The sequence below is a fragment of the Astyanax mexicanus genome, chromosome 1, assembly GCF_023375975.1.
Source record: "Astyanax mexicanus isolate ESR-SI-001 chromosome 1, AstMex3_surface, whole genome shotgun sequence".
Lineage (NCBI taxonomy): Eukaryota > Metazoa > Chordata > Actinopteri > Characiformes > Acestrorhamphidae > Astyanax > Astyanax mexicanus.
Genome location: NC_064408.1, coordinates 55,228,949 through 55,256,547, shown reverse-complemented (window position 1 = coordinate 55,256,547; position 27,599 = coordinate 55,228,949). Strand labels below are relative to the sequence as shown.

General features: G+C 40.1%; 1 protein-coding gene across 4 annotated transcripts; it reads right to left on the bottom strand.

The window, feature by feature from the left end:
• Nucleotides 1–495: 495 nt before the first annotated feature.
• Nucleotides 496–27,182, bottom strand: LOC103031567 (nuclear receptor coactivator 7). Of its 4 annotated transcripts, none has more exons than XM_022667931.2 (16): nt 26,860–27,182; nt 26,136–26,288; nt 24,592–24,776; nt 23,317–23,387; nt 22,776–22,883; nt 22,427–22,519; nt 22,155–22,280; nt 18,488–18,672; nt 17,312–18,117; nt 15,928–16,099; nt 15,698–15,845; nt 15,483–15,608; nt 6,995–7,147; nt 6,756–6,851; nt 2,640–2,713; nt 496–2,553 (listed from the first exon to the last, which is right to left on the bottom strand). In XM_022667931.2, exons 2-16 carry the CDS (start codon nt 26,171–26,173, stop codon nt 2,418–2,420), a joined length of 2,517 nt encoding a protein of 838 aa, XP_022523652.1. In that variant the 5' UTR covers nt 26,174–26,288; nt 26,860–27,182; the 3' UTR covers nt 496–2,417. The 4 variants fall into 4 exon arrangements, with proteins under 4 accessions (XP_022523652.1, XP_007238767.2, XP_007238769.2 ...); XM_007238705.4 differs by having other exon boundaries at nt 22,427–22,522; nt 26,860–27,181; XM_007238707.4 differs by having other exon boundaries at nt 17,312–18,084; nt 22,427–22,522; nt 26,860–27,181.
• Nucleotides 27,183–27,599: the final 417 nt, after the last annotated feature.

Sequence of the window (27,599 nt, the reverse complement as noted above, 5' to 3'; positions counted from 1 at the left end):
TTAACCTCATCAAGAGTAAATTACTTGAATTTCCTGTCCTCTTAATGTGTTTGAAAGCATCAGTTGTGCTGTGAACTGATTTGAATGATATTATAATGCATTTTATGGCAAGAACTACCCAACTAAAAAACAAACAAAAAAACTACAAAAGAAAGAAAAAAAAAGGACCGTTCCAGGAAAGGAAAAATAAATAAATTAGAATTACCAGCTAAGATGCTAAATCCTTCACAAAGTATTTTGGATTGTTTAACACTTTTAAGTTACTACATGATTGTGTTCTTTCATAGTCTGAATGACTTTAGTATTATTTCTGTCATTCTGTCTGTCTTCCTTCTTATGGGTTCAGCTGAGGAAACACAGGGCCACTTACTATCCATGTTCACGCTAGCATTGTCATAAATCTGATATGTATGTACCAAAATCTGTGTAAAAAAAAAAAAACATACTGACTTTATAACCTTGTTTCAACAGAATAACCTTTAAACAATAAACATATGTCTGTATGCATCATTAATTTATTAAATCACTTAAACATAGCAACAATAAATAGAACATTCACAATGATTACTGGACATGAACAGACTTTGAATAACCATAATCACACTCTGGACAATTTAAAGTGAATCATTTTACCCTGTACATTTAAACATATGCAGGGCTGTTTAAGACAAGCCAAAGGTAAGTTAATGCTGCTGCCCTGTAGTGAAATCAACTGACCAACCACAATGCATAAACTGAAAATTACTTCAAGGTAATTGAAGACTTGAAGCCCAACGGCAGGTTAGTTATTTATGAAAAGACAATTTCAGACTGTAATGATAAGAAACAAAAGCTAACAATGAACCAACTAACAATAATGCCCCTTTACAAATCCATTTCAGAACACGTGTCTTTTCCAATTCTCACCTTCACACCAGCAAGGCCCTTCACAAACCTGAGTGACACAGACTCTAGAACACTGCTTCAATACAGTAGCTTCCAATTACACTCACACAACCAAAAGGGACAAACACGGCAAAACCTGCAGATGTAAATGGCACTTCATTTCTTTAATTTTACATTGTATATTTGACTGTATTGGAATTTTTATTTTAAAACTGATTTCATTTCAAAAAATGTCATTCGCAGTATTCAATATCAAAACAATCACCAATTGATTTGTGTTTAGATGCCAAAATTAATATATATATATATATATATATATTTTTTTTTAAGTTAATTAAAATGTTTACGGATGTGTTCTAGGATCCTGCAAGGCATACAGCAAATCACAATAGGCAGCAACACAATGGCAGTTTTATCCACATTGTGCAGCCCCATTAACCCTACTCCAAAACTATTAGAGACAAGCTAATCAATAGAGCTGTCAATAGAGGGGTGCTAAAAATCTGTCACTAGCTTTCTTTCAGAACTGCAGCTGAAAGCCTTTATTAAAAAGGTACTAAAGTGTTTTTCACCCCCCTTCCCAAAGTGTTAAACATCCATGTATAGAGGCAAACAGTTTGGAATCTACACCTGAAGGATCTTTAACACTACCACAGTGAAACAGGGAGCAGCAGCACAATATAATACTGACAATACCTGCACTAAGAGCTTTCACTCTATAGCTCAAATGAAAACCATAATAAAAAAAATAATAAACAAAACAAATGTGACCAAAATTCTCACATATTGGGATCGTTGTTAATCATCTAACAAAAAAAGAGACAACAGTATAAACAACCTATAAAACAATTTACATCAGTTGTAAATAAAACACTTTGGTCAATAATAATGCATTTCCTGCTTCCCTTTTCTCCAATGGAATGTGTTTCAAATATACATGGACAGCATCCATATCAGCCACCTTCAGTAACTTCATCATCAAAACAAAAGAGCAACATCATTTTTCTGGCCTTATCCTCTTTCTGTAAACAAAATCATTCTCCCGGTTTGGTTAACACATCACATTTTGTACAATTCATATATAAAATGTCAGATTTTAGACCAAGATACACAGCCTGTTGTCAGCCTTAAAAGTAGTGGTTATATTTCTGCAGAGCATTTGTGTATGATATCGCATGCTGGGGTTGGTGGCATGCAACACTAAGGCAGTTTGCATGGATGTCTTTCTTGCATTCCACCACGTTTAATCAAGCTCAAACCAACAAGCCATCAAACATACAAAGCACTCAAGTACTGTCTGGTTTAACCCACATTAAAATAACCATCTGATCACTGCCTGGTAAAAATGTAGAATTAGCAGCGGTCAAACCAGTGCACTTTAGTGAATACCACCTGGAACATTGCAAATCCATACAATCACCTTTATCCAGAGAACAGGGTTACATAAAGCTCGCTTCACAACTGCTATACTATATGCTGAGAGTGAGTATATAATTCTCACAGTATTTTCATGTGTACATATGTGGAAGAGCTCATTCAAAGGCCCAGACCTCCAGGATTCGAACTGTAAAGTCCTGCTGTGATGACAGTGGTTGGTTGTTGAAAGTTGAGCATTTTGAGGTGGTGCCATGATTCAAGTCAGCATCTAGCCACAGGGCGAGGTGACCCCTATCAAAACACAACAGCGAGTAAATAAAAGTCAGGCTTTAAACAAAAGCACTATTTTTACTAACCATAAATGCTTTTAAACCTACCCGCCACCTCCGAACTGCAAAGAGTCCAAGTTTCCCTTTACAAAGTAAGAGTTCTCACCAGTCCAGCGGAAGACCTGTCAAAATCAAATACCTATATTAGTAATGTCTGTACAATGCGATTTTTAAAGAAAGTAGTAGAAGTATGAATGTAGTGAGTGGTGAAATTTAAATAAATAAATTGAATTAACACACTACAGGCTAAATCATCTACCTCAGGGAAAATAATGCGAGATTGGGTAGTGTGCAGAAGGCGAAAAAAGTTCTCGGATGACGTACTGCATCGGGAGAGATTTTCAATTATGACCCAGCACACTGCACCCTCTAATATATCCCACAAACCCACTGGAGCCACCAATATATCCAAGAATCACACTGGAGCCACGCAGCGCTGAGGGATGGCAGTGAGCGGCGGAGAGAGAGAAGTTGTTTATGATGTGAGGGGATTCTGATATCAGCACAGTGTTGTTTGTTCGTGATATCGGGCTGTAAATGAGAGTGAGAGTTTCAGGTCTGAGGGTTCATTATTTGGATATGTGCTTTGTTTGATAACATTAGTTAGCTTACTATTCTCAGTAACACAGGGCTAATGCTGCTAAACCGGTTTAGACATGAAAATAAAGAGCAGCATTTATTATCACACTACAGCCCTGTCTAATTAGTGCAATTGGCCGAGATGGGGTTAATTCGATTCAAGTCATCTGAGGAAAAAGACTGCTGACTTCGGAGAGGTTAATCCTCCTGTCATAAAGCATATATTTCATAAATTATACCCATAATCTGGCTGAATTTCAAAATATTTTGTTTTCTTAACTAGCTAGCTAACAAGGCATTATATGTTTACATGTTTTTATTGAAAACAATGTTAACATTGTTAACATTCACAGTGGCGGTAGAAAAAGTATGTGAACCCCGAGGCTAATGACTTTTCTAAGAGCCAATTGGAGTCAGGATGTGATGAGATTGGATGTGTTGGTTAAAGCTGCCCTGTCCAATAAAAAAAAAAAAAAAAAAAAAAAAAAACACCACGTTTGAGCAATGCTGTTCTTAAGAAGCATTGCTTGATTGAATCATGCCTCACACAAAAGAGCTCTCACAAGACCCTTGTTCAAGAATTGTTGACTTGCATGAAGCTGGAAAGAATTACAAAAGTATCTCTAAAAGCCTTGGTGTTCATGTGTCCACGGTAAAACAGACGCTCTACAAATGGAGAGAGATCAGCACTGTTGCTACTCTCCCTAAGCGTGGTCGTCCTGTAAAGATGACTGCAAGAGCACAGCGCAGAATAATCAATGAGGTGAGAAAGAATCCTAGAATTACAGAAATCTCTGGGCACATGCTAACATTTTTGTTGACAAGTCTACAATTGTTTAAAGCGTTAAAAAAGCATGGAGTTCAGGGGAGGACACCACGAAGGAAGCCACTGCTGTCCACAAAAAAAACATTGCTGCATGTTTGAAGTTTGCAAAAGAGCATCTGGATGTTCCCCAGCAGTACTGGCTACATAAACTGTGAAAAGATGAAACTAAAATTGAGTTATTTGGAAGGAGAACACTCAACGCTATGTTTGGAGAAAAAAAGGCACAGCACACCATCATTAAAACCTCATCCTAACTGTGAAACATGGTGGAGAGGGTATGATGGTATGGAGCTGCTTTGCTGCCTCAGGGCCTGGACGGATTGACATCAACGGAAAAATTGATTCCAAAGTTTACCAAGACATTTTACAGGAAAATTTCTTTCCGCCAACTGAAGCTTAACGGAGGATGGACGATGCAACAGGTCAACGTAGTGCTGGACGACATGGCCAAAATTTAGATCACGATATATTCCTTAATTTCGGTCGATACGATATAATTTTGATATTGATATAAATACTTTGAAGGCCTCAGAAAAACTGCTAAGAATCCCTGCAGTGGAAATCTGTACACTGCTATCTGAAATTTTGATTTAAGTCTTTAAAGCCTCCTCTCAAAAAAACGATATAATACTTTAGAAATAAAAAATGATCAGAATAAATCAATGCTCACTTTTATTTGCATTTAGCAAACCTATAATCTATATACATATTTCCAATATAAATAACTTTACATTACAACAGAGGCAGAGCTTCTTATTCTCTTGTAAACATATTTAACAGATCAAAACAAAAGTGCTTCAACCAGGATGGGGAATACAAGTAGCCTTTATATACATAAAGGGAACATGATATCCCTGTCAAACCTAAACAAACCTATATCAACTATAAATAACTTAGATACAACATAAACTACAAAAGTGTTTCAGACAGAATAAGGAAGATATTGTGTGTAGTGAAACTGCTTGAGGTGGAGGAACGGATGTTTTACCGTTGCTAGTCGGCTCCACTCTCCAGAACAATTTGGAGCAAGCTGAAGTCTGAAGTTCATCAGACCTTTGAACGCCGAACCACTGAATTAGACCCGAATCCCTCAATTATTTATTCTGCTAAAAAACGCCTGTCTGTGAATAATACATATTGATATGCCACAAAAATGATATCACCGTTATTGAAACATGTCTTATTGGGATAAATACCGATATCGAAATATTGTCCAGGCCTAGGTCAACAACCCAAAACATAGGATAAATCAACAAACGAATGGCTTCAACAAAAAAATGACTCCTTCTGGAGATTCCTGACCTTAACCCAATTGAGATGCTGTGGCCTCAAGAAAGTGATTCACACCAGATATCCCAAGAATATTGCTGAACAGAAACAGTTTAGTGAAGAGGAATAATCCAAAATTCCTCCTGACCATTGTGCAGGTCTGCTCTGCAACTACAGGAAATGTTTGGTTGAGGTTTTTGCTGCCAAAAGGAGGATCAACCAGTTATTAAATCCAGTTACTTTCCACCATGCACTGTGAATGTTAACATGTTGTGTTCAATTAAAACATGCAAACATATAATTTTGTGTGGTTTTAGTTTAAGCAAATTGTGTTTGTCTTTTGTTGTGACTTAGATGAAGATCAGAACACATTTAATGACCAATTCATGTAGAAATCTAAGTAATCCCAAAGGGTTCACATACTTTTTCTTGCAACTGTATTTATGTTTAATATCAGAGTTAAATGTATAAATTTAATTGTATGTGTGTGTGTGTGTTCAGATTAAACTACCCTGCCAGTATAAAGAGAAACGTAATTTGTAAAAATGCAAGTGATGGAAATGTTCTTTAAAATAAGTTAACAAAAAGAATTGTATGCATTTACAATTAGTAGAAAAACGTCTTCCAGTTTCCAAGTTTTTACAATTAGTAGAAAAATGTCTTCCAGTTTCCAGGTTTTGTTGATTAAACTTTTTTGGCATATTAAATTTATACATCAATAATGCACAAATGCTAGCTTTTATGTTCAACTCTGCCAGTAAAACAATGCTTAACGATAACGCTAATGTAATAAATATTTATTACAAATAGGGGTTCACTTCCTGCTGGAAAACACTAAGGTAAATAAGGGATTACTGAGGTGAAGTGATGAATCAAAAATGACCGAAAAATTGGTATTTATCTCTGAAAGAATTAGAGATTTTTTTTGCTTCGTAACCAAATTATTTATTAATCACAATTCATACTTTTTAAGCTCTACTTTAATATATAACTTATATTTGTGTAAAACATAATTTATTTTAAATAATATTTACAGTCATTGCCTATTAAATAGGCCTGGTTGAAGATATATTAAAAGCACAAAAATGCTTATGATCTCTAAAAATGTGCCGCCTCCAAATCTTAGTGGGTGACTATTTCTAAGTACACAATCAGCTTTAGTTTAGTGAAATACACATAATTTGTAATGTGCTATATAAACTGAAAGGGACAAACTTAAAAATAAATAGCGCGTATAAAGATAAAACTCTAATAACAAAACATTACTTTAGGGCAGACCGCAAAACACTTTAGAATGACTAAGGATTTAAGTGTAATAACTGTTAAAACAATGTAGACAAGCTGGCTAAGGGGAAGTAAGATAACTAGGTCTATTTTATTGCGAAATTTAAATAAAGTTGCACTGTCTGCAAATAGAAGAACTGAAAGATGTGATGACTTTACAGCAGGTATTGCTGTACAACTCTCAAGGAATGCACATGGATGCTGACCTTAATTTCAGGGCTAAAGGTGTAGAGGAAGGTCTCCCCTGTGCCATAATAGTGTTCACTAACTCTAAAAGGGTGAGTGGAAAATGTTCCAAAAACCTGTCAGCAGAAACACAAAAAAACAACAACGACAACAGCATTAGATTTCTCTGTAACACCAACAACCACCAACTGATCGTGTTTGTTATGTATAATAAATGCACAGGCAATCTAAAAGTTGTAAAACAGAGTCGTATACAGACCTGGTTGTCCATGTCCTTGATGACTAGCAGCACTGGACAGTCCACCTCACCCAAATTCCTGTATAGAGTCTTCAGACTGGTTCCATGCACCACTGTGCTGTAGGCCAATCGCCACGGATAGCCCTGAACCCTGGCCGGCAGCCGAGCAGCCAGCTGTAATCAAATAAGATTTATGGAGAGTGTAGTAAGCAACAGGAGTAGTAAAACCACCTTGCATTTCTACCAGCCAAAATAAAATTGTGAGGCAGCCAACAAAAAAATAAACAGGAAAAAAAAGTTGACTGGCTTTCCTCGCTTCACTCAATGGTATAATTATTCTAAGTGTAGCCTGGTATAAAAAACAGAATAAAACTTGTATATTGTTCTAATTTAATAGTAAAGTTAAAATAAAGTTTTTAGAGTTTGTTAAAAATGTTCCTGTTACTTTAAAAGCGGAGTTCCCCCGCAGAGCTAGGTTGAAATGTACTACGTTAGATCTTCTTTAAGCTCATTGGCTAAACAGCTGTTACTAGCCAATAGGGGCACAGTGAGGGTGGGACTTGGTTAGACGGGAGCAGTGAGTGAGGGAGAGTGAGAGAGGAGAGAAAGAGAGTCGGAGCGAGATTAAAATGGAGGAGCAGCACACACGGAGAGAAAGAGAGTGTTGTGGAGAGTTTTATGTTGTCTAAGTTACTGAAAATTAGAATAGTTTGTGTTCAGTAAACAACTGAACTAGTAAACTAGTTTAAGAGAGGAGAACACAGTGAACGAGCTTCGCTGTGTGTGTGTACGTGCTGAATCTGCTGCGTTTACTGGCTGTAGCTGATAGCTACACCAAGAGTGGAGGACTGCTCTACTGTGCTTCGTGAAGGAGGACATTTTCGGCTAGCTGCTGTTTCTGTCGTGAGTGTGGAAGACTGCTCTCCTGTGTTTCGTGGAGATATATTTTTATATACATATCTAATTAATTTAGAGCTGAACATTGCTTGTGGTTATAAAAAAGGGAACTGTTTAATTGAGGGTATTGTTAATGTTTTATACTGCTACTCTTTTATATTAAATATAACTATATATTGGTTTATACATTTGTATTTTTATTTACTTTTTGAGGTTTAAGGTTTCGTCACGCTGCAACATTAAAATCCCAATACTCTATCATAACTGCTAATTATTTAGATTTAGATCAGGTTTGAAAGTATAATAAAGCAGTTTGACATTAGTCTAGAGTTTTAAAAGAACCCATAGCCCCTTGTTTGAGTAGCTTTATTTAAGAGTCATGGGGAAGATAAGCAAGGGCGCTACATAAAATGGAGGCACCGCTGGGATTAGGATAGAGTTGGGCTTTTAGCTAACTTGGCTTAAAAGAATTATTTTATTTTATTAATATATTTTTGAAACCCAGTTTACTAAACAATATGGCAGATCAAACAGAGCTTGTTACAACACTAAAGGGTTGGTGCCGTGGTGAAGGCTTAGATGAGGCTCACGCACTTTTAGTTATCGTCCCTGAAGACAGACATATCAGAAGTAGAAGACGCACTGCAGTCTGTTAAATGTCTAGGACGTGTGCGTGCCAGAGGACGAACTTTTAATGCAAAGCTGAGCAGTCTCCTGGTCTTATGTGAGTGTAGAGAATGCCTGACTGCAGCGCATGTGCCTGCCGAAGTTCAGTCTGCACGGGGCTGTGAGAGGTGGCCTATCATCACAATGAGTAAAACTCCAAGCAGTGCTACACCGTTCAACCAGAAGCTGTTAAATTTGCTGAAAGACGAAGGTAATACAGTAGAAGACCTTCGCACAGTTTTCCTTCAAACTAACTGCCCTACCAGCCCCACAGAGTCTATCTTGCGTGCCGTTGCTGATCTGTTAGACAAGACAAGACCTCAACACGAGTGTGGTAGTTACCGCAGACTGCGACTCTTTTCAGGAGTGCTGCCTACTCCTGCAGGTGAAGAACAACTGGAGCACTGGCTAGAACAAGCAAGACTTATGATTGAGGAAAGTGACTGCTCTGCCATAGAGAAAAGGCGTAGACTGATGGAAAGTCTTAAAGGACCAGCACGCGAAATAGTCAACACCGTTCGAGCTACTACTCCTAACATTAGCCCAGAGGAGTGCCTGGAAGCACTCGAAAGTGCATTTGGAACAGCTGAGTCAGGGGATGACTTGTATTTCGCATTTTGCTTGATGCAGCAGCAACCAGGTGAAAAGATGTCTAATTTCCTCAGACGCTTGGAACATTCTCTGGTGAAAGTGGTCCAGCGAGGTGGTCTTCCTGCTAGCTATGCTGATAAAGCCAGAGTAGAGCAGTTGTTACGAGGTGCTGTAGACTCTGACCTCATGCTGTTACACCTCCGTCTCAGAGAGAGAAAGACAGATCCACCGTCTTTCCTAGAGCTTTTGAAAGAGATCAGAATGGAAGAAGAATATGAAGCTTCCAAACAAAAACTTCATACTTCAGTACAAAGAGTGCAAGTAAAACAGGAAAATGATATGAAACAAACTCAAATTCAGAACCTGAAGAGTGAAATAAAAGAACTTAAGTCTGTGGTGTCTGCAGTAGTGACAAAGCCTGCTCTGACCATGGAGAGGAGTGCTGCCAAAGCACTGATAAATGGAACACGTCACCATGAGAAAACCCATGACTCTGAGTTTGTGGCTTTGCAAAAACAAGTGAAACAACTACAACAGAAGCTTGGTAATAGAACAGTTGAGCTTGGTTCTTTAGCTTCAGTCTCAAGAGTAGAAGCCTCAAAACCAGCACCCTGTTTTCCCCAAGAATCACCCAAAAGCACAGAGCAGCATTTCTGTTATCGTTGTGGTGAAGACGGCCATTTCGTAGCAAAATGTAAAAATTCAGAGAATCAGGCAAAAGTGATCAGAAAGCTTATTCATGCTCTGAGGTCAGTCAAAGGCAAGCATTGTACCAATGAAGCTACAAGTGACGTTAACTGTGCTGTGAAAAAAAGTGCTGTTTCCAGAGACAAGTCTTCTCTCATTCCTGAAGGTCTAGTCGGTCCACCTAGCATTATGCCCCTGAAGGTGAATGGACACCCCTGTAATGCGCTGCTTGACAGTGGTTCACAAGTAACCATCATCTTTGAGCCCTGGTACCAAAAGTTCTTACCAGATGTTCCTGTTCATTCTGTTTCTGGTCTAGCTCTCTGGGGTTTAAGCGAGTCCAACCTCAGTTATCCCTACTATGGTTATGTTGTGGTGGACCTGGAGTATCCAGTAGAGGTCTTGGGAAGTAAAAAGACTGTAACTGTCCTTGCTCTTATCTGCCCAAGCCCCAAAACATCAGATCAGACCCCTGTCATTGTAGGAACCAATGCTAGCCATGTTCGACAACTTGTGAAACAGTGCAGAGAAAATGGCATTGATATTGCCCACACCCTTGGCATAGAGCTGTGTGACAAGGATGAGCAGAGAAGCTCTGAAGATACCACAGTTTCTGTAAAAGAGGAAGAGGATGTAGTCGGCTATGTAAAATGGCAAGGCCCAGGTCCTTTGATTCTTCCCCCTGAATGTGACTCTGTTGCTACGTGCAAAGTTGAGCTGAAGCACCAAGTGGATCAAGAAATTCTGATGGTGGATGACTCTCTTACAGCTCCGCTTCCAGCAGGTGTGTTGTTACAGCCCATGGTGGTCCCAAGTCGTGCTCTAGACCTGAACAGCTTCAGAGTCTCAGTCAAGAATGATTCTTTGAAAGAAACGGCCATACCAGTAGGCACAGTAATCGGACACGTGCACCTTACTGAATCAGTCGCAACCATTCCGTCTGATAAAGTTGTTTCACCTGAATTTGATGCCAGTCTGATCAACTTTGGAAATTTGCCTGTTTCAGAGGAATGGAAGGATAGACTTCGTAGAAAACTGTCTGAACGAGCCAGTGTTTTCTCTCAACATGAGTGGGATGTTGGATTAGCCAAAGGAGTTGAACATAACATTCGGCTGTCAGATTCCCGTCCTTTTTGTGAACGATCCCGCCGTCTTGCCCCTGCAGACATAGAAGATGTAAGAAAACATCTCCAAAGTCTCCTGCAGGCTGGTATTATCAGAGTCCCGTAGCCCCTATACCTCTCCGATTGTGGTCGTGAAGAAGAAAAATGGCACGGTCAGAATGTGTATTGATTACAGACTGCTTAACAGTAGAACTGTTCCCGACCAGTACACTACACCATGCATTGAAGATGCTCTGAATGCTTTGTCAGGGAGTAAGTGGTTCTCCGTACTTGACCTACGAAGTGGCTATTATCAGATAGCCATGGCAGAGGACGACAAGGAAAAAAAAACAGCCTTTATCTGTCAGCTAGGATTCTACCAGATGGAAAGAATGCCGCAAGGGATCATGGGAGCCCCAGCTACCTTCCAAAGATTGATGGAGAAGGCTGTTGGAGACATGAACTTACTGGAAGTTCTTGTATACTTAGACAATTTGATTGTGTTTGGATGGTCTCTTGAAGAGCATGACGAGAGGCTGCTTAAAGTCCTTGATCGACTGCAAGAAGTTGGACTGAAGATCTCCCTTGACAAGTGTCAAATCTGTTTGCCAAAAGTGAAATACTTGGGGCATATTTTATCGGCTGATGGTGTCTCACCTGATCCAGCAAAAATTGAGGCAGTCACCAGTTGGCCCCAGCCCACTAACTTGAAGACTCTGCAATCTTTCCTAGGCTTCTGTGGCTATTACAGAAGATTTGTTGCTAATTATTCTGCTATCGTCAGGCCCTTGACGGAGCTCACAAAAGGTTATGCCCCTACCCAGAAAGGCAAAAAGAACAAAGACCAGGACAAAGTGTACTGGAAAGATTCGGAACCATTTAGTGAAAAATGGGACCAGTCTTGCACTGATGCATTCCAGCAGATCATTGACTGTCTGACGCACGCACCTGTGTTGGCCTTTGCGGATCCCCAAAAGCCATACACCCTGCATGTGGATGCTAGTTTAAAGGGACTGGGTGCTGTGCTTTATCAAGAATACTCTGAAGGCTTGAGACCAGTTGCCTATGCCAGCAGAAAGTTGAAGCCATCTGAGAGAAACTATCCAATTCACCAGCTGGAGTTTCTGGCCTTGAAGTGGGCTGTTGTCGATAAGCTACATGATTACCTGTATGGTGCAAAGTTCACAGTTCGCACCGACAATAACCCTCTGACCTACATGCTCACGACTGCTAAACTCAATGCTGTTGGGCACAGGTGGCTGGCTGCTTTATCAACGTACGACTTTGACATCCAGTACCGGCCAGGCAAACACAACATAGACGCTGACCTACTCTCAAGAAACATGTCTCATGAGAGCCATGGGGATTGGGAAACCATAACACAGTCTGGTGTGAAATCTATTTGCCAGCGAGTGAGTGTTTCTGACATTTCTGAGCTTCCCACAAGATGTGTGGACCAGTTAACTGTGTCTCCTGACTGTGTGCCAGATATCTATGCCTTCCCAACTCAGTTGGAATTGATTTCACTGAGACAGATGTCAAGAGCAGAGATTAAAGAAGCTCAAGAAACTGATGCTGTAATAGGACCAGTTATGCGATCCATAAAATGTGGAAAATGGCCGGAAAGCATTGATTCCAGCTCAGAGCTTGCCCGCATGAAGCAAGAGATGGGAAAGTTGGTCATGAAAGATGGACTACTCCACCGAGTGAGCAAACGATTTTCTGGGGAGGAAGTTGTTCAGCTCGTATTGCCACAGGAGTTCCGGGAGGAAGTGTTAAGAGCTATGCACGACAACATGGGACACCTTGGGCTGGAGAGAACCATCGACTCACTTAGGAGCAGATTCTTTTGGCCAAAAATGTCAAAAGATGCAGAGGAATACATAAAGAACTGTGGACAGTGTGTCACACGAAAATCACCCTGTCAGAGAGCTTCTCCCCTACATCAGATTGTGAGTAGTGGGCCAATGGATCTCGTTTGCACTGATTTCCTGTCTATCGAACCAGACTCTAAAGGCATGAAAAGCGTGTTAGTGATAACTGACCACTTCACACGCTATGCCCAAGCATTTGAAACAAAAAGCCAGAAAGCTCAGGTAGTTGCCAAGACTCTAGTGGACAAGTATTTTATGCACTACGGCCTTCCAGCTCGGATCCACTCGGATCAGGGAAGAGATTTTGAGAGCCGCTTGATCAAAGAACTCTTAAACCTGATGGGAATCCGTAAGTCGAGAACCAGTCCGTTCTTGCAAGCTGGCGTGCAAGTGGAACCCAAACCCCTATGTTGTGGTGGATAAAATGCCAAATCTTCCAGTCTACAAGATCAAGTCTGAAAATGGTAAAGGTGGAGTGAAAACTATTCACAGGGATCATCTGCTACCCATCGGACAGAGTGTAAGAATCCCAAGAGTTGGCCAAGACAACCAACCAGTGGGTAAACCCAGAACCAGAGCTGAGACTTGCCATAAGGAAGAGGAAGACTCATCCAGAGTGCAAGAGACTTTAGAGTCAGAGCACACTACAGATTCAGAGTCGGATGCTGAATACTGTCCTGTTCCAAGACGTCATAGTCTTCCCAGGCTAAGCACAACTGTACCAGCAGACACTGTGCAACCTGAAAATGACACTTCTCCTAGTGTGAAAGCAAGTACTGTTGATGACTGCTCATCAGATGATGACAACTCTGAGCAAGAGTTTCAAAGAATGAGTGGGCTAGAGTCTGAACATGATGAAGATGTTCTTAATCCTAGTGATGTAACGGTCCTAGAGCCTGACCCAGAAGGAGAAGCTGACATGAACCTAGTTGAAGAAACAGACCAAGCTGACACTAGACCAAAGAGAGTGATCAAGCCTATTTTCAAACTTACATATGATCAGCCAGGTAGTTCCAAAGATCAGCCTCTTACTATTATACATAGAGGGGTGATAATTAAGATCATTTCATGTTCGTGAACTAGAATACATACACCCTTATATTTCATTGTTTTATTTTATTTGTCTGATGAGGACTTCCAGACGTTTGAATGGGGGAGGGTGTAGCCTGGTATAAAAAACAGAATAAAACTTGTATATTGTTCTAATTTAATAGTAAAGTTAAAATAAAGTTTTTAGAGTTTGTTAAAAATGTTCCTGTTACTTTAAAAGCGGAGTTCCCCCGCAGAGCTAGGTTGAAATGTACTACGTTAGATCTTCTTTAAGCTCATTGGCTAAACAGCTGTTACTAGCCAATAGGGGCACAGTGAGGGTGGGACTTGGTTAGACGGGAGCAGTGAGTGAGGGAGAGTGAGAGAGGAGAGAAAGAGAGTCGGAGCGAGATTAAAATGGAGGAGCAGCACACACGGAGAGAAAGAGAGTGTTGTGGAGAGTTTTATGTTGTCTAAGTTACTGAAAATTAGAATAGTTTGTGTTCAGTAAACAACTGAACTAGTAAACTAGTTTAAGAGAGGAGAACACAGTGAACGAGCTTCGCTGTGTGTGTGTACGTGCTGAATCTGCTGCGTTTACTGGCTGTAGCTGATAGCTACACCAAGAGTGGAGGACTGCTCTACTGTGCTTCGTGAAGGAGGACATTTTCGGCTAGCTGCTGTTTCTGTCGTGAGTGTGGAAGACTGCTCTCCTGTGTTTCGTGGAGATATATTTTTATATACATATCTAATTAATTTAGAGCTGAACATTGCTTGTGGTTATAAAAAAGGGAACTGTTTAATTGAGGGTATTGTTAATGTTTTATACTGCTATTCTTTTATATTAAATATAACTATATATTGGTTTATACATTTGTATTTTTATTTACTTTTTGAGGTTTAAGGTTACGTCGCGCTGCAACATTAAAATCCCAATACTCTATCATAACTGCTAATTATTTAGATTTAGATCAGGTTTGAAAGTATAATAAAGCAGTTTGACATTAGTCTAGAGTTTTAAAAGAACCCATAGCCCCTTGTTTGAGTAGCTTTCTTTAAGAGTAATGGGGAGGGTAAGCAAGGGCGCTACATAAGGAAGATTAAAAACCATGGTGTCTCTCCCCAAACGTGTGGAGGAAACTCTTCCCTAATGTGTGGAGGGGAACCCATTTGGCATAATTAACATACAAAAAAGGCAAACCAGAAAGGGCTTCAAAAGTTCTCTTTGTAAAGACATGCATTCAAAAACCATCACTGGCAGAGCGATCTGGCCTAGACATGAAGGTGTCACAATTCAAATAAGAGCCAACTGCTCTCCTCTTAGTAATACACATTTGGTACCACATCCTTAACAGAAGGAGCTTAGACAGAAGGGGGCATTTTTCAAATGTGTATATGGTGTGTTCTTTAGCTGCTGGTTGTTCAGTCTGGCTTCTCTGATCCCAAGTTACATCCATGTATCTCGCAACTGCTTCCTGTAATAAAGACTGACTATTTTTCATGAAATGTAATGCAAATGGAAAGTACATTTCCCAAAAATCTAACCCAAATCTGCAGCAGACAGATGGTTTTCTGCAGTGGACACTGCATGAAGACTACAGCTAGACATAATTTATCGGTGAGTGCCTTTTCACATTTTATATTTCCCATTTAAATTCGAACCTTCTCAATGTGTGTGTCCTCGAGCAGTGTGCTGGGATCAATCAGGATAGGAAGAAGGTCCAGTGACTCCTCATCCTCAAAGCTGCCAAAGCTCTGCCTTCTCTTTGCTTCATTTATGGTGATAATCTGAATGGATTAAATATTGTTCCTGTTAAATTTACAGACACCAATGCTAGACAATGCGATGGTTAGATCACAATATAAAGCAAGTTTACCTCCCAGTTTCGTGGGACTGGGTCACTGAAGAAATTATCAATCATATTGAGTTCATCTTTCTCTACGACCACAAATCCCTGTTCTTGTGCATCTTTTCCATACACATCAGGAGACCACTGAATGAAAAATGAGTACAGGTGGTCCACCCTGAGAAAAATAGAAAGCTCAGTGTAACAGACACACACATTTGACTTATATAATATCACATACAAACACAAAATAAAAGCACCTTTCCTGCGGTACTGCAAACCAGTACTCAGAATGCTTTCCCCTGCCTCCGAATGAATGGGCAGGACTCGAGGTCCGACCAAGAGCAAATGATTTCTGCATGGGTTTCCCCACTCGGAAGCAGAGAAACATAGGAGGATTTTTGCTCTTTTCCTCAGTGGAAAGTAGCATATCTGTAAAAAGGAGACACAAAACAGTGTGTAGCCTTTAGAACTGTTTTGAACTCTTTAGTATATAGTATATTTAGTAAATGCTCTGCAGGCAATTTCTAATATCCCAATTAGACCAAAAATTGCTAACTGAAAAGTGGCCAAATGCAACCTATTTTACAGCTAATGTCCTATACATAAAGTGGCTTGCAAAAGTACTCATACCCCTTGAACCTCTTTACATTTTGTCAACTTACTACCACAAATAATTTTTTGCTAAATAGCTCAAGCTTAGCCAGTTTGGATGAAGAGCGTCTCAGTGGTGTTTAGTTCAGGACTTTCACTGTGCCAATTTAACATGTGACTATTCTTTGATCTTAATCTTTTGCAGGCTCCAACAAGTTTACTTCCAGGATTGTCCTGTTTTTAGCTTTGCCCATCTTCCCATCAACTCTGACCAGCTTCCCTGTACCTGCTAAAGAAAAGCCTCACAGCATGTTTCACAGAGGGGATATTGTGTTTAGGGCAATCAGCAGTGTCACACATAGTGCTTTGCATTTAGGCCAAAAAGTTCACCATAGATCTCATATGACCACAGCACCTTCTTCCACATGATTGCTGTGTTCCCTACATGGCTGTTTGCAAACTGCACACAACACTTTGTCTTTCTTTCGACAATGGTTTTTGACTTGCAGTTTGCAAGTCAAATCTATTTATGGATGATGAATTGTACAGTGCTCCTTGTGATGCTCAAAGCTTGGGATATGTTTTTATAACCTAACGCTGCTTTAAACCCTGTTCCACAACTGTTACCTGTCTGGTGAGTTCCTTGGTCTTAATGATGTTTGTTTACTAGTGTTCTCTAACAAACCACTAAGTGCTTCACAGAACAGCTGTATTTATACTGAGACTAAATTACACACAGCTGGACAAATTATAAAAGGCAGCTGACTGCACTGAACTTTATTTAGTGGGTTCAGAGTAAAAGGGGACTGAATACCATTTTAATTCCACTTCACAATTATGTGGTACTTCTTAATAAAACACATTTTATTGGTTGTAAGGTGACACAGTGTGAAAAAGTTCAAAGGGGCATAACCGCTATTGTATCCATTAACTGTAATCCTTATTGTGACAGTTTATGGAAATACTACAAGTACTTTTTATACAACTCTGTTATTGGTTGCACCTCGTAAACAGTGAACTTTTCATTAGCTGGCGGTCATGAATCCTTACCTTCAATTGGTGCCTGTATCCTTTTCAGAAGCCAGGACTTCATCTCTGCTTCATTAATCTGTCTCTCCCGGTCTCTCTCAGTCAGCTGTTCCTCTGAATTTGGCCCCTTGATTGTCTCTCTGCCTTCCCTGAGACTCGGCCCGCAACAATCCTCCCCACGGACACTGCCCTTTCTGACATTTCCCTCAGCTGATGCGTCCACCTGAAATAACTCATGACCAGGAATCGGACACTCACTTTTAGCACTGTTTCTCAGTTCACTTGTAGCAGTAAGCCTGTGTCCATTTTCATCAGATTCTGGTGCAGTTAGTAACATGCTGGGTTTATTTTCCTCCAATATCTCCTGGTTTTCATCAGTGGAATGATTATGAAGTCCTTCATCCTCCTCATCTTCTTTGGTTTTGTCACATAACCTCACTGCATTTACTGTTTGGCCTGAGGGGGGGAATACGGTCATAATTGTCTTTTCTGTGTCACTCACCTTCTGCGACAATGCCTCATCCAGGTTGAGGCAAGCACTGTTAACAGTCTCAGAGCCATTTTGACTGGTCTGTGCATTTCCATTATCTGTCCCAGATTCATTCTGCAGTAGCTCCAGTTCAGTAAATCCTTCATCTGATGGTGACTTGTCAGCTGGATGGCACTCGGCTGTCTCCAAACCTTCCGTCTCAATGTCATCTAATATGATTGGACGGTTAGGTTGGCCAAGAGCCTCGTAGCGGCTGAATGGATTCAGGTCTTGTTCAGATGGAAGCTCTACCCACTCACCCGGCCTGTATAATGGACACAGATCCTGAGGCATGTCTCTACCGTGGAAACACGGCCATCATTTGAAGGTGATTGGGAGGGGATTGGGAGTGGATTAGAGAGAAAAACAAACTTAAAGAACTTAAAAATGAAGAACTCAGGAAAAATAAGCAAGACTGATGAACAACATAAATCATAAAGAACCAAAAAAGGCATGTTGAAATGCAGATATTTAAAAGGCTATCATTAAGGGAAATGGTGACAGAAGGTAGAACAGCAGTGTGACACAGTCAGCAATATGCTCCACACAGTGACAAAGCCTACTGCAGTGCTAACCTGCTTAAAGGATATTTTTTGATGTTTTAAAACAAACCTAGGCTTATAAAGACTGAGGAAGCTAGTAGGGTTAGAAAAGCAGTCGCTGCTTACGATGGCAGTGCATCTTTGAGCTTCATACGGGACACGTCATCATACAGAGCCACAGAGAGCACCTCTTCCATGGGGCAAATGAGCCCGTACTCCTCACAGCCATGCTCAATCACCAGAGGATCTGACTTGTGGGGGTCAAACATGATGTTGTTTGGCGTCACAATCATAACACCACCCACTACGCCCTGTCAAAGAGTAAAATCCTACTCAAATAACATCTCAAAAATATCAAATACATTGGCACTTATGTTAGTGACCACTGAATGGCATATGGTTAGACAGTTGTCAACATAAATTTATTTGAAAAATTAAAAGTAAATGCATTGCATATAGTAAGGCACAGTTCCCAGTTTAAAAACAATAGTCATGAATCCTTTTTTACCACATACCCAAAGTTCTATGGGTGAAATACATGATGTTTTCTAGATTACTGGCTGTTTTGGTGTGCCGATCTAATGTTCTAGGATCTGTTCCAGTCTGTAAAGTCATCTTACCATCTGTATATCAGCAAGGAAAGTGCACAGTCTCATAAGTGAAGCCACCACAGGTCTAGGATTTATAATTTTAAGGGTAGGTTCATTTTAACAGCGAGAGATAGAATATCAAAAAATAAAATTGTATAAATTACATAAATGTATTTGCATTTTGCAGAGAGAAATACGTATTTGATCCCATTCCAACTATTAGGAGTTCTGGCTCCTACAGACCAGTTAGGATCTCCTAATCCACTTTAGCTGTCTTAAACTCTCACCTCTCCACAGACTCAATTAATTTGTAAGACCCTAACCTCTTTAACATGAGCAAGACCAAAGAGATTTCTAAGGATGTCAGAGACAATATCAATAAATAAAACGCTGGGTGAGAAGGAGACAACTGTTGCTGCAACAGTAAGTAAAAACAAAGAAATACAAAATGACTGTCAATCGACATCAATCTGTAGTTTCATGAGAAATCTCATCTCGTGGGGTATCTTTAATAATGAGGAAGTCGAGAGATCTGCCTAAAACTATATGGGGGGAACTTGTTAATGACCTCAAGGCACCTGGGACCACAGTTACCAGGGAGAAGGTGTCTGTGGTCAGGTGAAACAAATTGACTCACCGTATTTGGAGAAAGAGAAATGCTGACTATAACTCAAAGAACACCGTCCCCACTGTCAAGCATGGCGGTGGGATCCTTCACATCAGCTGATGTGCGGAGAACACTACTCAGAGTCAACCCACGGAAAGCACCAGGACCAGACAGCATACCTGGCAGAGTGCTCAGAGGATGTGCAGACCAACTCACGGATGTTCTCACGGACATTTTCAACATCTCTCTGAGCACTGCGGTCGTGCCGATGTGCTTCAAGACAACCACCATCGTCCCTGTGCCAAAGAAGCCTCAGTGACTACCATCCCATTGCACTTACTCCCATCATCATGAAGTGCTTTGAGAAGCTGGTCATGAGGCACATCAAAAACCAGCTCCCCACCTCACTGGACCCACTGCAGTTCTGCACTTCTGTCCAAACAGATCAACAGATGATGCTATCACTACTGCGCTTGACCTGGCCCTCACCCACCTGGACAATAAAGACTGCTATGTTTGAATGCTGTTCATTGACTTTAGTTCAGCATTCAACACCATCATCCCTCAGCACCTGATTGAAAAACTGTACTTGCTGGGCCTGAACTCCTCCCTCTGTAACGGGGTTTTGGACTTCCTGACTGAGAGATCACGATCAGTCAGGATTGGAAACAACACCTCCAGCACCACCATACTGAGTACCGGTGCCCCCCAGGGCTGTGTGCTCAGTCCACTCATGACTGTACTGTAAAGTACAGCTCAAACCACATCACCAAGTTTGCTGTTGACACAACTGTAGTTGGCCTCATCAGCAAGAACGACGAGTCAGCATACAGAGAGGAGGTGCAGTGGCTGACGGAGTGGTGCAGAACCAACAACCTCTAATAAACCAAAAATCTCTAAATGTGGATAAAACCAAAGAGATGGTTGTTGACTTCAGGAGAGCTCCAGGTGTCCACCACCCACTGAACATCAACGGCTCTGCTGTGGAAATTGTGAAGAACACCAAGTTCCTCGGTGTTCACATTGCAGAGAACCTCACCTGGTCCCTCAACACCAGCTCTGTAACCAAGAAAACCCAGGAACGCCTCTACCTCCTGCGGAGACTGAGGAAAGCACATCCCCCACCTCCTATCCTCACCATGTTCTACAGAGGGACTGAAGAAAGTATCCTGAGCACCTGCATTACCGTCTGGTTTGGGAACTGCAACACCTCAGATCGCAAGACCCTACAGCGGATAGTGCGGACAGCTGAGAAAATCATCGGAGTCTCTCTTCCCTCCATCACTGAGATCTACACCACACGCTGCATCCGCAAAGCCACCAGCATTGTGGACGACCTCACCCATCCCTCACACGGACACTTCGCTCTGATGCCATCTGGCAGAAGATACAGGAGCATCAGAGCCTCCACTACTAGACTCTGCAACAGCTTCATCCACCAGGCAGTCAGACTCCTCAACGCACAGAGACAGAGCTGAACCCCACCACACTCACACAAAACTACCTGTACTCAGTTGTACTGACAATAAAAGCCTCTTGACTTGACTGTTTCTCTGGTAAGGGCACAGGACTGCTTCAAAGCATTAATAGGAGAATGGATAGATCCATGTACCATAAAATCCTGAGTAACAACCTCCTTGCCTCTGCCATTAAAAATGGGCCTGAGCTGGGTCTTGCACAACAATGAATAAAAACATGCAGCCAAGGCAACAAAGGAGTGGCTTAAAAAGAAGCACATCAAGGCTTCCAAACCTTAATCCCATAGAAAACATATGGAGGGAGCTGAAGCTCCAAGTGGCCAAGCGACAGATTCAGAATATTATTAATTTAGAGATGATCTGCAAAGAGGAGTGGACCCAATTCCTCCTGACGTGCGCAAAACTCATAATCAACTACAAAAACTTGACTACTGTGCTTCCTAACAAAGGTTTTGCAACCAAGTATTAAGTCTTGTTTGCCAAAGAGATCAAATACTTATTTCTCTCTTTAAAATGCATATACATTTATATAGTTTATAAAGTGTAATTTTTTATATATTCTATCTCTCATTCTTAAAATTAACATACCCTTAAAATGATAGACTATTCATGTCTATGTCAGTGAGCAAACTTACAAAATCAGCAATGGATCAATTATATATTTCCTTCACCGTAGGTAGCTAGTTAGTCTGTCGGTAGACATGCTGGATGTGGCAGAGTTAATATTTGCACTCAGCAGGAACTCTAGACAAATTTATTGTCTGTTCTGTGCAGTCTCCAAAATAGCTTTTTTATTTGTTTTAATCAACACTGGTGCATGCTGACTCAGGAGCAGTAGCTCAAGTATTAAACTGGTCCATAGCTTCAGATTGTCTTTGGTTTATCTTACTAGTAAACAGCTGACTCTTGCAAAACTGACAAGATGTCGGAAGATTCTGACTATATAAAACACAAGGGAATGAAACCACGTTGCCCATGTTTTCATGTAGTCACTTTACTGAGAAGGTTTGTGAATACAGACACTGGTTTAGTTACACTAGACACAATGCTCACATAATATCTGCTGGGATTATTTCAACTCCATACCTAATTTAGAAATATTAAATCTAGCCCCTCACCATGCCATCAGTGAAGTACTTGCAGCTCATCTTTAGGAATTTAACCGTAGCAGGACTCTCGTCCTCAGAAGGCGGAGAGAGTTCACGGTGCCGGAGTGCCCCTGATCTGCTGCTCGATTTGATATCCTACAACACAGGAACATTGCAGATTACTATCACATGAAAAGTATGAGAATTATGGCAAAAGCATGCAGAATACAGAATTTCTACTGGTAACATGAATCCAATTGAGCATTATGTCTGACTACATATGAAGGTCAAAGCTGATCTACCTGTAACTCTTTCTGTAGCAGTATAGTGTTGACCGAATCAGAAGTGTTGACTTGAGAACCATTTTCTGACAGGCCCACATTAGGAACAAAGAGCTTCTGTCAAAAACAGACAGGAAAGAAATTTAATAATCACTTTAAGGACTGACATGATCTGGAGAAACTTAGTGGAAGAAAACTTTGTTATCTTGGTGTGCACATGATGGAAGGTTTAGAACGAGTTATTGTGTGCATTAATTTTTGTCACCAGCCAAGAGGGATTCTATTCCAACAGGGTTTCTATTCAGGGTAAAGGCAGAAAACAGTACAATCCTTTTGTAGTGGTAATTCGTGATATTCATAAAATGCTCACCTGTCCAGGAACCACCATGCGAGAGAAGAGGCAGTTTAGCTGCACAAGTTTATTTGGAGTGATGTTGAACTTCAGCGCAATACCATTTAAGGTGTCATTGGGACCCACCTGATAAAACATTTTTATTGTACGTTGCTATTAAAGGCAATATCAACTTAAACAGCAGTCCTAAAAATAAAAGAGCAGAAATGTGCCATGTAAATTTTCATTTAATCAGATTTAACATACACCTGTGAGTACAATCAGACACACAGTGAGTTTGTAAGAACATGTGCCCAGAGCAGTGGGAGTTAAGAGCATTGCTCAAGAGCCCAACAGCGGTGGCCCTCCATCCCAGGTATTGAACCTACAACCTTAAATTGATGGTCCGATGCTGAACTACCAGTGCAAACTGCCTAATTTAGACATATTCAATGAAATGAGTGACAACATTATACTGGTTATTTTGATTACCAGAGGTTTTAAATTCTCAAGTTGCAACAGACTGTTTTGGAAAAAGAGTGTGTTCAAGTGCACCACTTTAAAGGTAATATTCACTCACTGTGTACTCTACAGTGCCTGGAGGTTTTCTCTTCTCCTTCTTGGCCTGGCCATCGGATTTGCAGTTGGTTTCTGAAATAAAACATTTTTTTTACATAAAGGAATACAATAAATTAAAAAGACAAATGATAAAAGTACTCAATCTCTAAAATATATAAACCTATTTATACCCAAGTACACAGAGACGTAATTCTTTTTTGCGAATTCCAATACACAACGCCATAGACGATTTCAAAGTCTGATGCACAAGCTCTATAAATGATATTTTTGATTACTTGAGTTACTGAATATTATGTAGTTTTCTACGTCATTACAAATTGTTGGTGCCCTACTTAAGGTCACATCATGTGGCTTAAATAGAGCAAAAAATCTACACAAATACACTACATTTAAATGAATTCCAGAATATACCTAGGCTATAAATGTACCAACAGGCTAGAACCATCAAAGTTCTACTGAAATTGGGGCAAGGCTGAGAAACCCTCATAGCTCTACTTTAAACCAGAGAAATCTTTCACGACAGAATATAAGAGGAAATAAACACTCAAATTCTATAAATTAAGGCTGGCACAGCTTTTCAGAGTTGAGTAGATTCGAACACAGGATCCGTTCTCTGCTTCTCTTAAATTGGTGCTGTTTAATAGAGCTCTACGATAGTACATAAAATTAAATCCCCAAGCTCAGAAAGCCAAGGAAGATCATGTGTGACTTCAAATTTACACAGGGTAATAAAGAAACTAAGCCAAAGTCATCTTAGCTAATGTTTCTTTGCCCTGTACATCTTGCATCTTGTATTACTTTGTTTTTATCTCTCCATGCCAGCAATATACATAAAAGTGCTATAAAGTCAAATTGTGACATATTATATGCTTGAAAATTACAACTTTTGCTGCCTAACAGCTTGTTTGAATATAACTGACTTCTCAATAACATGCTCTATTATTGAGATCACAATTTCAATAAAAAAATGAGGGGAGGGGGTGGTTCATCTTTAATGTAATGCATGTTGCTGTTAGTGTAGCAGAATTATTTTTGTATTAAAATTAAAAAATATTTTGTATTTAAAATTTATTTATGTATTTAAAAAACGCTTTCTACCATGCCTACCCCAGTTCATTTTCTAGTTTCATGGAACATCAACTGACACACAAAATAGATACTTTGTTTTCACAGATCCAAATTTCAAATACAAATTAAGTTAAAAAAAGAGGCTGCCAATGCAGGCTGCACATCACTCATAGAAATTATAGTATTATTTGCAGCATAGACATCTTACCTGATCCTTCACTTAAAGTTCTTTCAGTTCTGCTGGGCTTTTCCACTTCTATGTTTTTCTCCTGCGGTGGTTCCGTGGGGTTGGGGGCACAGACGATTGGTCCCTTTGAGTCTGAATCTGAATGGTTTTCCTCAGGCATAGCGTTCTCTGATTGGCTTGGTTTCAGCTGCCTTCTCTTTTTTAGCCTAAGAGTTGCAGCACACCACAGAAATGTGAATCACTTTCATGCAGCTTTAAAAAAGGCAAGGAAAATCAGGTGAGAGACTCTACTCACACACATTTACAGGTCATGCTCCTGAATATACAAAATCTATGTGGGCATATAAAGACTTTTTTAAAGACTTTAATCTTGGTCTTCCCAAGGTTTCTTCCTCCTCCTGCAGCTCTGAGGGAGTTTTTCCTTTCCTCCGCGCTCACTGGGGGTTCTGTATTCTGTATTTCCTATATTTAATGTTTTGCCTGATTCTTTGTCCTGTGATCATGTTTCTGTAAAGCTGCTTTGTGACATCAGTTGTAAAAAGCGCTATACAAATACATTTGATATGATTTCAGAAGATTTAGCTAAAGAATCAAAAAATCTGATAATAAATACATAATTTGGTACTGCATGTGGCAGGAAGTAAAAAACAATGAAGGAGAAAATAAGTAAAGGAGGGAGGGAGGAAGGGAGGAAAGGAGGAAAAGGACAAAAATAAATGCTGGAATGAGCTCTCTAATGTAGTAAGAGGGATATCAATCAATAGAGCTGGAGACAGAGCAAAAGCCATTTCACTAACAGTTATCCTACAGTATTATAAAAGACATATGCAAATAAGGGTATAAGAAAATAATGATACAGTTGAGTATAGGAATATTTCATTTTGCAATACTGGGCTGTCAGGGTGAAAGAATTACCACAGACACACACACACACACACACACACCCCTTAAGAGGTTCTCTTTGCATTAGTAGAGATGCAAAACATTGTGCATTTTCTCTTTAAAATAATTGTAAACCTTGGGAGTTCTTTTTAGCCATATATATATATATATATAAAGGCATAGCCAGTAAGAACAGGCTTATTACTGTTTAAGGAAATGCTTTGACTAAAAAAAAGTGCCTGAATAACCATTCTGACAAAGGCTTACCATCACTATTACAGTATTATTAAAAACATTGAATATAAAAAAAATAAAAAAATTATATATATATATATATATATATATATATAATTTTTTTATTTTTTTTATATTCAATGTTTTTAATAATACTGTAATAGTGATGGTAAGCCTTTGTCAGAATGGTATATGTATATATATATATGTACAGGATAAAACGCACAAAGAAATAGGCCAGGTGTTTATTTAAAATGCCAGGTAACAGTTACCTCAGCCTCTTCAGCATTTAACCAAACTGTCTTACTTACAGATTATCTAATAAACATTAAACAGATTGTCGTGGTTCAACACTGCCACCACCAAAGATCAATTAAAGAACCAGAAATAGTGTAGATTATTTAAAGAAAGGCTTTAAACTAGAGAAAAGCCCACTTTTACTCGTTTACCTGGCAAAATAGCCTGGCCTCTTCTCCTTTTTCTCCATGGTCGTGGTGCTCAATGAATCAAGACATGCAGGAGATCCAGGTCAGGTCCAGGCAGGAGATGATTCAACGGCTTATTAAACAGTAAAAACGGGCGAGTTTGTATCGTCTAACCGTCTGCAGAGCAGAACAGACATGTAGTTAGTTTAGGTCAGTTATCGTTCACTAGATTAGACATGCTGTGGGGTAACGTTACATTATCACGTTTGATCAAACACGTCCCGCTACAGCTTTACTGCACAGCGTTTACAAAGTGGCCACAAAAATACTCTATAAATTGCAGTTGCAGAGCTGGGCTGTTTATGCTCAAAAACGACCATTTTATTTCGCCATATGCTAACGTGCTAACTTAGCTAGGTACCTATTTGGCCTTTACTGCACTGAATTGGCTAGTTAGCTTGAGGGTAACGTTAGCTAGCTACCGCTGAGTTAGCTGTGTTTCTACAGATAAAAGTTAGGGGATATCTATGTGTTTATTTTACGACTATCTTAGATAACTAGCGTTACATTCATTTTAAGAAGACACAATAACTACAGAATAAACAGCTGCGGGCAACGAGAAGTCTAACCTAGCTAAGCTAACCTAGCTAACCAGCTAGTGCTGGCGCCGCTGTTCTGTTAGCTAACACAGTGAGCTATGCTATAGCGGACAGTTTGTTTCTATAGACATCAACAATGACACACTCACCCATCTTCATCATCCTCATTATCCTCCTCAGCTCGGCTATGCTCGGATGGGTAGTTATCTGTCCTCCGTTGTTTTGAGCTCCGCCCGGGGCTGTTGTCTGTTGTTTTGAGGAGTATGAGCTGCAGGGTGTAATAAAGTTCGCTCAGTAGGTTGAATATCTAACCAGCTGCTGCTGTTTCTAGCGGTGGTATGTCTCTAATATATGACCCATATCTGTCGCCAGAGTAGCAGTGTGTTTGTCTACAGTTATTTATGTGTGGCTCGGCTGATAGGCCCCTTAATTTACGCCCCTCCTCCTCTGGACTGACATCAGTGCTGAAGCAGACCCCGCCAAGTACGTCTCGCTGCAGCCTGTAGGAAGGCGGAGTTGGACATCCAACTCCGCCCACATCCAACCCCGCCCACATGTGCTCTTGTACGCCAACCCCCCTACTTTTTTGTTCAAGAAGCACTGTGTGCCACGTGAAATACGCATATAACGCCGATGTTGCGCTAAATTTACGCATATCTTGTGAGTAGTTCCACCACGTAGCCTGGCTACAGCACAACACATGCTGTAGTGTAATGCACAGATATCGCAAAAAATAGGCTATATATACAGTACCAGCCAAAAGTTTGGAAACACTTTCTCATTCATTTTTGGTTTAACATTGTAAATAAAGTAATACATAAGGAATCATGTGAACTTAAAAGTGTATGATTTTATTGTTTTTCTTATATGGCATGCTGCTAACTTGTGG

Bases quoted from the DNA above. Each gene is read 5' to 3' on its own strand.
- LOC103031567 (XM_007238705.4), bottom strand. From the start codon at position 26,173: ATGGAGAAAAAGGAGAAGAGGCCAGGCTATTTTGCCAG. The intron at 22,884-23,316 runs GTGAGTGAATAT...ATGTTTTATCAG, and splicing joins CAGGCACTGTAGAGTACACA to GTGGGTCCCAATGACACCTT. The intron at 18,673-22,154 runs GTGAGGGGCTAG...ACTCTTTGACAG, and splicing joins AGTACTTCACTGATGGCATG to GGCGTAGTGGGTGGTGTTAT.